The following is a 9,830-nucleotide window of genomic DNA, read 5'->3' on the forward strand; positions in this document are numbered from 1 at the left end:
GTCCCCTTCTACAAACACTCCCTTCATGGAAACCATCTTTCTCTCTCCTGGATTTCCCCTCTGGAGTCCCCTTCCACACTCTCTCGTGGAAGCCTGTCTTCCCCTCCTAAACTCCATCTCTGTTCCCTTCCACTCAGTGTGGAAGCTGCTTTCCTCTCCTGGATTCCATCTTTCTGGATTCTCTCACTCAGTTTGAGAGTTAGCTGTTTCTCTCTCCTTCTCCGGTTTTTCTCTCTCTCTAAATACTTTCTACAAACACTTTTGAGTCTGCATTTACTGAGCACTGTGCCTTGGTCCCCTCTCTCATTCTTAAGAGGGCAGGAGACCAAGAACCTGGAAAAACGTCCTCTCTGGGAAGCTGAGGGCACCCTGAACCCCTGAACCCCAATATAACAATAATAGAAATAAAATGTGCAGGCTGGGTGCGGTGGCTCACGCCTGTAATCCCAACACTTGGGAGGCTGAGGCAGGCGGGTAATGTGAATTCAGGAGTTCAATCAAGACCAGCCTGACCCCAACATGGTAAAACCCCGTCTCTAATAAATATACAAAAATTAGCCACGTATGGTGGCTCGTGCCTGTAATTCCAGCTACTCAGGAGGCTGAGGCAGGGGAACTGCTTGAATCTGGGAGGCAGAGTTTGCAGTGAGCTGAGATGACGCCACTGCACTCCAGCCTGGACAACAGAACAAGACTCTGTCTCAAAAAAAAAAAAAAAAGAAAGAAAATGCACAATAAGTGTAATGTGCAGTGTAATGTGCTTGAATCATTCCAAAACTATCCCCCCGACACACCGTCCATGGAAAAATTGTCTTCCCTGAAACCAGTCCCTGGTGCCAAAATGGTTGGGGACCACTGTCATAGAGGTCAGGATCCACAAGGCTCAAATGCCTGCCTCTTTAACCTCCTCGACATCCTTCCCTGTGAGAACCACTGTGTCAGAATGAATGCTAGAGAATGCAAATTACAGGGGAGTGGAATGAGTATTTTCAAAATAGTATCCTTATTTTACCCCTATCTTATTTCGCTTGTTAATCACATTTAGTTATTTTGAAACAAAAAGTAAAGACAGAAATGTGCACATATTTCTTCCCCATACTGGTTTCCAGATTGCAGGCTGACCATGCATGATAAACTCCTGCATTAAGCATATATGATCTGCTATCAGTGCACATAGGTAAGATACATGAGAAATGCTTCCCAGGAACTGTTGATTTTATTTCATGAGAATCATTTTTTCCTTGGCTATTATAGAAACTTATTTAATAATATGCAAATAGTGAAGAGTAACAGACAGCATTCATAAGACACATCATGCATCTGGATGCATTGGTTATATCACTGCCTCTGTAAATTGTCCCTGAATTCTACAAATAGAATGTCTAGAAAAATTTTCAAATGATTCAGATAATATTTTTCTTTAAAGTTTTACTTTTTTAGAAGCTTCCTAAAGAGTTGAACATAAAATTTCTCAGATTTTCCTCTAAGTGTGAATTCCACTTACTATTTTCTGGAATATAGGGAACAAATATCATGGGACAGCATGTCTCACTGGTATTCACATTCAATGCCCCAAATTAGAACCACACCACGGCTTAAGTCTTCTTAGAACACTGGATGTGAGTCCCTGCAGTGCTGATATAGTTTTATTTTTTGGTCTACATAATTATTATGTGGGTATCAATTGTTGGACTTTACATGTCTGGACTTTATAGTGGTTTTTTTCCTGCAATTGTATTTCACAATAAAAAGAAATAAAAGGCAGCTATTTTCAGTATTACTTAAATGTTAATTTATGTAATAATCAATTAAACCTGACCTGAGTCCCCACTCAGCTAAATTTTAATATGGCATACTACTTTGAAAACTAGTTCCATTTTGTAGTAAACTGGCAGCTTCGACCCACATCCACTCTAGTATCTGTTGGAGGAGGCTGGCTGCTTACACTAAGCCTCTTAGTTGCTGCATCCCATCTGCTCATAGTCCAAGGAGGTAGCTCAGAAACTGAGAACAGAGGCTGGGGGCAGTGGCTCACACCTGTAATCCCAATACTTTGGGAGGCTGAGGCGGGAGGATTACCTGAGGTCAGGAGTTTGAGACCTGCCTGGCTAACATGGTGAAATCCCATCTCTACTAAAAATACAAAAATTAGCTATGTATGGTAGTGCGTACGTGTAATCCCAGCTACTCAGGAGGCTGAGGCAGGAGAATCGCTTGAACCCAGGAGGCGGAGGTTGCAACAAGTCACCGCACTCCAGCCTGGGCGACCGAACATATAATTGAGTTGTGGGGTGTGGCCACCCTCTTTTGACCAAAGTAGTTCCTCTGTTTTACGTATACAATGTCCCCATTTTTCTTTGAAGAAATATGACTAAAATAAAGCTTGAAAACCACTGATCCACATATTCAGAACTTGGGTTTTATCATTTTTAAGTGTCCAAGCCCTGGTACACTGAAAACAGTATAAGGAAATCACTAGGTGATTCTTAACCTCCTAAACCACCTTCTTGTACATTTTGTCTTCAGATTCCAAGTTATATACATTGCACGTAATAGTCCCACTTCAATACAATGATAGTCTTTAGCATATTTACTGTTTATATTGTTTAGTTTGGTTGCTTCCTAAGACTTCTAAGGATTCTGATTCTATTCAATAAAGTTTCAGTCACGAAGTATTTCTGATTGCTTCTTGTTAAGTATTAGTATATAAAATCTCTAGTTTTTACTAAAAAGAATGTCCTGTATCCAGCCCTTTGTGTTTAGTATTACTTTTTTTTTGACACGGAGTCTCACTCTGTTGCCCAAGCTGGAGTGCAGTGACATGATCTCGGCTTACTACCACCTCCACCTCCCAGGTTTAGCGATTCTCCTGTTTCAGCCTCCCAAGTAGCTGAGATTACAGGCATGCACCACCACGCCCAGCTAATTTTTGTGGTTTTATTAGAGATGAGGTTTCACCATTTTGGCCAGGCTGGTCTCCAACTCCTGACCTCAGGTGATCCGCCCACCTCGTTCTCCCAAAGTACTGGGATTACAGGCGTGAGCTACCATGCCTGCCTGACCTAATACTACTTTTCTTTTTTCCCTTCATACTTAAAGTCCATTTAGTTTGAGGCCTTGTCTACTATTTTTCTGGCTGAAGAGCCAAGAACAGAAAAAGAACTTCAAAAACTAATAATTTTCAGATAATGACCTTCCTTTTTTTAAAGGAGAAAAATCAAGAGATATTAAAGTTGGTAATAAGAAATGGTTCTAACTGGATAGCAACACTAAGCTGTGTTTAGGGACGCCAAGGAAATGTGATAGGTAATTTTCTTGGGGAAGAGTAGTTGCACAATAAATGGCTTGACTTTATTCAACTTGAACATTTTGTTCTAGTAGAAAGTGAAATAATCTATTCATCAGTAACAGAAAATATTAAAAATAATGCAAGAATGGATAACCAATGCCTAGATTTGCCCATGTCTAGAAAGTAGGTCAATATAGGCCTTTAGCACAATTTTTGAGGACAAAGCCCACAAAGTAGTAACAACACCTATAGGACTGACCTGGTTCCCAACTGCTGCTTGCTGTCGTTACTTTCTGCTGTTAGTCAAAAATCTAAACAGCAAGGAGAAATGTGTACCAAGAAAAGGTGCATTTGGCAGGGAAAACAATGGCCCTGTCACACATAATTCAAATTGGAACAGGCTTTTGATAACACATATCAAAGGCCTTAAAGTTACACATATCCCTATGACAATTATCCTAGCCAATGACAGCAGTGACAGGTTCCAAGAAATTAGGTCAAAAACTCATGACAATATCATTCTTCAAAGTCAACTAATTTTATCATTTAAAAAAAATTCTGATTTTAGCATCAAGAAAAATCTTGATGTCAAAGAGTATTATCTCACCTCACTGATTTAAAAAAAAAAACATTATTTTGCATCTCAGTAACCAACTTTATTCACTAAACTTGATTATACGCTATTTTGGGCAGGTGCGTTTGGTTTTTTGGTTTTGGGGGGACGGTTTGTACAGATTTTGTGTGTGTGGTCCCTTTACAAACTTCCACTGCATCCATATGGGATGATTCACTAGTTGAGAATATTCAACATCTGCAAGTATTAGAAGCAACAATAAAGAGACTCTGAAGTGACCCATTTCAAGGAGGCTTCAGAAAGATATGATCACTTAATCTGGTAGAAAACCATGTTCTGAGGGGGATTTTCAGAAATTTCAGCATATGGAGAGGTGATAAAGATAATAAGCAATACAACACACTTGGGCTTGAATTCTTTGACCAAATTACTTGGTGTGCTTTAGTTTCTCCATCTGAAAAGTAGGCCAGATGAGAAAACCTCCTCATAAGGTGGTGAGGAAATGAGAATATATCAATAAACCATGGGATACTTGCACCGTGCTGGGCACTTTAAATGTATCATCTCATCTGACTGCCATAGCTCTATGAGACAGCTATTAGTCCTATTTCCACAGATGAAGTAAGGTTAAAAGGTGAAATTCCCAGGTTACATGTCCGGTAAGAGGCAGAGCCAAGATTCACTCTCAATAATAAAATTCTAAAATATGCACTTCTCTTAAATCAGAATTCTTTAAATGTTATAAACAAAGAGCATTTTTCTAGGTTTTTAAATAGGATCACTATAAATTTACACAATTTCCTCCACATTAAAGATCACTATAAAATATTTTCAATAACCTTTGTATTAACTTGAAACAAGCCAATTTAGGAAATTATCAAACCACCTAATTATATTACATAAATTTATTTGTTCTTTGTAATTTTTTGCTTTTCTGATAATCATTATCCCACAAAATACACATTCTAAGACTGTGGAAAGTGAGGTAACTAAAAGTACGTTCACAATACATTCCTGTTACTGTGTCCAGCAAGCTATAAAGGCAACCCACTTACAGTATATGGGATTTTAGCTTTGGTATCCAATTAAATATCCTCAAAAATGAATCATTTTTAAAGGTTATATGGTAAAATAAAAACATCTCTGGTTAATTCAAGCATAAAAAACTAAGGTATCTTGTTTTTATTCCTAGAATACAAAATAGGAATAACTTCTACATGCTTAAATTGCGCTTAGGTTCAATTTTCCTATTCCAACACAATTGGCCCATAAAAGGTCACTCCTGTTCTCTGTATATTATCACCATTATTGCTCCTTGTGCAGGAACTAAAAATAGAATCTAGAAAGCCAGAAACCACAAAAATAACATCTTGGGGCCAGAAGCAAAACAAACAGAATATACAACAAGACAAATACAGACAGAATCAATCACCTAAGACAAAATCAAAATTCCACTTCATTACTAATGAATGTAGTTCAATTGAATAGGCTCATTATTAAGAGCTGAACATGGCTCTCTATTCTTCCCAGTATCCTACAAGATTTGTAAACACAAAAACCATCCAGTTCTAGATTTGAAAATTAAAGGGAATCACTTTGAATCTATTCTGGTTCAGGGGGTTACTGTAAAAAAAATAAATAAAGGTATATACCACACAATTACTTGGTTGTCTAATTTATCATGACAAGTCATGGGAAGCCTATTTGCAGGAACTGGTTCTGACTTGGGGGAGAAAAAAAACACAACGTCTTGAAAAGGTAAAATAGCTTAAAGCATTTAATATCTAAACAAATCAATCTGTTAATAGTAGTCACAAAATATGCTTAATATAGAAACCCACATTCATGTCTTTAAGAAAAAGTGTAAATTGTATTCTACCTCAAAACATAAATTAACCCGCCTAAAGAATCTGCAGCGGTCAAAGTCATGGTGAATTTTAAACAACTTCAGAATAGAATAATAAGTACTTTATACTGCTTTATCTCTAAAAAATGCTTACAACTTCTCATAAAAATAGTCTGAATCAACTATTTTTTCTTTTATTTTTTAACAGACATGTTCAACATTACGGTCAACATTTTTAAAACCTTAAGCTTTACAGATTTTCAAACATTCAAATACTGTGGTCCCTTTTCTTTGATGTGGCTTATTCAGCTAGAAAAAAAATCATGGTAGACAACGTAATAGGTTTTCACTAAATTGAAAGTAGTACAAAAATTTTAGGACTCTTACCGAACTACACATCGTACCTAAGGTATCATTAAAAAGAGAAGACAGCATTTTCTTCCGCAAATAAAACAGCATACTGATATGCTGTTAATGCATACCTTGTAATGTGTACTGTCATTCATAAATTATTTACAACTTCTACTGTGTGAGAACTAGAATGTAAATTTTCTGCAAAACTGGAAAAAAGCAATACAAAATTTGTGAAAGCTTGTGTTTTATACTGTACAAAAGTCAGTTTTTCTCTTCAAATACCAGATACTGTATGCAGTGCTACTGTGGACACATTACAGTAATTCTTGAGGATGTTTTAATGCTGGAGGTAAGTTTACAGGCCTTGATTCTTCATCAAGGAGTACTAGATCTTCTATTTCACTGCCTCTGTATTTCCTTTTACATATTTTTACCACCACCTTTTTCTTGAGAAATAACTTCAATGCTTCTCTTGATGCAACAGCTTTTGCATTTTCTTTGCTTTTTCCACAGCCAGTGCCCAAATACACAGACTTGCACCTCAATTCACAAACAATACTTTCTTGAGAGCTCTTATTTTGAGGCAGATCTGCCAATTCTTTTAGTGGGACAAAAAATACATCCAGTGTTGCTTTCAGAGCCTCAATAGCTGCATTTAGGAGCTCTCCATGATTCACATTGGGACTAAAGCCACCAACAGCTACCAACTTCCACGCCACCGTTTTATACAGTCTATTGAAAAAAGGCTGCTTCTGTTTCACGTCTTCATTGGTTAACTTGCAAGAGAATTTGACAGAACTCTCACTTGACTGTGAAGTACTTTTAGAAGGCAACTGCGAGGTGCTAGTCTGAGAACTACTCTTAGAAGCCAACTGGGACACACTTGCTAAGGAAGTGCTTTTGGAAACCAGAGATCCACTGGTCTGGGAGCTGCTCTTGGAAGCTAACAGTGATGCAGCTACCTGGGAAGTGCTTTTGGAAGTTAGCAGCGATGTATTTGTTGAAGAGCTGCTCTTGGGAGTCAGTAAGGATGTGCCTGATGAGGAACTGTTTTTAGAAACAGATGATGAAACACTTGCCTCTGAACTAGTTTTGGAAGTTAACCCACTTGAAGCTGTCTCTGAACTAGGTTTGGAAGACAATAGTGGCAACTCTACTTCTGAGCTTCCTGAGGAGCCCAACAAGGGCACCTCGATCTCTGAGCTGCTTTGAGAAGCTGGGGCTGAAGAGCTTTCCAAAGCACTCTTTTTAGGTGATCCACTTTGTTGTCTAGAATCAGTGGATTGGATCATGTGACTATTCACACTGGATTTCAGCAAGGAAACAAATGATGCAGAACCGTGTTTATCTGGAGCTTCTGCTTCAGAAGCTTTCCCAGATCCTGCCGTTGTTACCTGAGAGGAAACGCTGCTGCTGCTTTGGCTGGAAACAGACCGATCTCCATCACTTGTAGAGCTACTCTCACTGGAGATGCCAGAGCTCCGACTTGAGTTCCCACTCTCTGATTTGGCAGCCGACCCTATACGTGCTGAACTGTTTTCCTGCTGAGCTGATGCACGTTCTGTCTTGGCAGGAGTTTTTGCGTGATCTTGCTCAACTGCAGAACTGTTTTTTCCTTCTAGAACTCGTTTTTTGGATGGTTCTTCTATCCCTTCTGAAAAAAAAGAAAAACATAGATATGTGACTAAGAATACCTCGTACAAAACAGGTGATGAGACAAATACACATTAAAATGAAGGCACAAGGTGAAAATATTTCAGGATTAATCGTTTCTTTAAAAAGTGTGGAGACATTAATTTCTTAAAACAGTGTTCAATAACATCATGAATGTCTAATTTTTAAAAATTAACAGCTCCAGACAACAGTAGACACTTCAAAATCTAAAGCAGTCAAAGCAAACTATCAAATTCAAAGCCTAAAGACACAGATACATAGTTTAGGTTTAATGTTCCAACTTTATTAATAACATTATAAAAATTCTAGCTTGTTAAAAAATTAGTAACAATCATTCCTAATTACATCAAACTTATGCTCTAAACTCCTATGTATGTTCACATCTATGATCTGCTAACCATTGCTACTCGATATCCCTCTTTTCTTCACCTTGGCAACCAGTTCGTCTCTTGTTGTATAGGTTGGAGCATCTGTCACTTTGATGCCTTCAGCCATACTAAGTATTTTATCCATAACTTTTTGAGGGTATCTGAAAAAGAAGGAAAAGTCACTTTAACAAAGTGTTTTCTCTAAGATACTACTTGCGCTGTGCAAATACAGGCCGCAGGAACTGCATTTCCTGGCTGCAATCAAGAAAGCGTAGCAACCGCCAAGAAGTGTTTCCTGGAACCCCATCAACAAGCGCCCTAGGTCTGGGAGGCAGGGTACGTACCTCCTCACTAATCTTAATCCTAGCGCCCGTCCCCAAGAGCATGGTCAACAAACACCAGCAACCCTACCAGCAGCCCCCCACGCCACGGGGCACACAGACGTCCGGGAATCCCGTCGGCTCCTCGCAGGGACGCCATTCTCACCCTTAGAGGGCAGCTGGGCCTGCGGATTCCCGCGCTTCACAACTTCCCCTTCCCCGCCCAAGCCGGTCCCGCCGAGGGCGCGACGGGCCCAGGTCCGCAGGTGGCAGACAAAACGGGGCGTGCTGTTTAGGGACGCTGCCTCACTCACCGGCACCCGAGGAAGACGTGGTTCGCCCAGGCCATGGAAAAGGAGATGAGCTGCTGCAGCTGCCGGTTCCGGGTTCCGCTCTCTGCGTTGGCAGCTTCATCTGTGCTAGCGGGGGCAGCGCCGCCAGCGGGGGCCAGGTCCCCGGCGTTGCGGAGCAAAAAATCCCGGCGGTGGCGCCAGTGTTTGTCAGTCTCGCCGTCGCAGCGCAGCGCCTCCACCCAGGCGGCCACCCGCGGGTTCTGGCTCAGGTACTCCGACACGTCCTGCGCCATGTTGGGCCTGCAGGCCGCGAGTACAGCTGCACCGGGAGACAGGCGCGGCGCGCGGGAGCGAGCGGCCCTGTCACTGCGGCCTGCACCCGCAGCCCTCTAGAGAACGCCCCTCCGGAGGCCCAAACACCAAACAACAGCGCTCGGAACAGCCGAACCGCCCACTTCCGCCCGCCGCCGGCTTCTTCCCTTTTATAACCTCGCCGCCGGCGCGCACTCTCGCGTTCTTCCGGCGCGAGCCGGCGCTCCCAGGACGCTTTGCGGCGTCGGAGCCGCCGCGAGGCTGCGTCCTCGTTTGGCTACGGATGGGATCCGGGGGTGGGCGGAGTAGGCGGGCATGGGGCGTGGGGCGCCTCCCGTCTCTAAGGGCGGGCCGCAGGTCGCGCTGGCCCCGCACGCCCAAGTCTCGGCGGAACCCCAGGCGTTCTGGCCTCGCTTTGTGACGCCGCGCGCTCCTGCCGCCCTCCCCCCACACCGGGCCAGCTGCAGCGTCGCGAGCCCAGGAGAGCGGGGCTGGGCTTGGCAAGCGAGGCAGCTGGGCGCGGCGGGCAAAGTCCTCCTGGGCGGCGTCTCGGGAGACCTTGAGCCGCCGGCAGCCGCGGGGCCTGTGGTCTCCGCCCTGAGACGCCTGTGTATGAGCTGGGCCAAAACACACAAAACCTGGCCTCCATGTTTATAGAGTGTCGGGTACGGCGTGTCGCGCTGCTTTCAGTGTGCCCGAGCGAAGCATTCCGAGGCCGTCGGGGTCTCGGCGCAGTCGGGAGGGCGGGGATGCCGGTCCCCTTACATAGTCGTAGACAGTAAGGTCACAAGAGGACTCAG

The 9,830-nt window shown here is 42.5% G+C and overlaps 1 protein-coding gene across 2 annotated transcripts; it reads right to left on the minus strand.

Annotated features, from left to right (window-relative positions):
* Positions 1-5,613: 5,613 nt before the first annotated feature.
* CDKN2AIP (CDKN2A interacting protein) lies at positions 5,614-9,174 on the minus strand. 2 transcript variants are annotated; one of them, XM_021667657.2, is made up of 3 exons: positions 8,740-9,174; positions 8,167-8,266; positions 5,614-7,717 (listed from the first exon to the last, which is right to left on the minus strand). In XM_021667657.2, exons 1-3 carry the CDS (start codon positions 9,009-9,011, stop codon positions 7,709-7,711), a joined length of 381 nt encoding a protein of 126 aa, XP_021523332.2. In that variant the 5' UTR covers positions 9,012-9,174; the 3' UTR covers positions 5,614-7,708. The 2 variants fall into 2 exon arrangements, with proteins under 2 accessions (XP_021523332.2, XP_012327999.1); XM_012472576.3 differs by having other exon boundaries at positions 8,136-8,266.
* Between the last annotated feature and the right edge of the window lie 656 nt (positions 9,175-9,830).

Source organism: Aotus nancymaae, unplaced genomic scaffold (genome assembly GCF_030222135.1).
Source record: "Aotus nancymaae isolate 86718 unplaced genomic scaffold, 86718_ANA_hifiasm-v0.15.2.pri h1tg000006l, whole genome shotgun sequence".
NCBI classification, from domain to species: Eukaryota; Metazoa; Chordata; class Mammalia; order Primates; family Aotidae; genus Aotus; species Aotus nancymaae.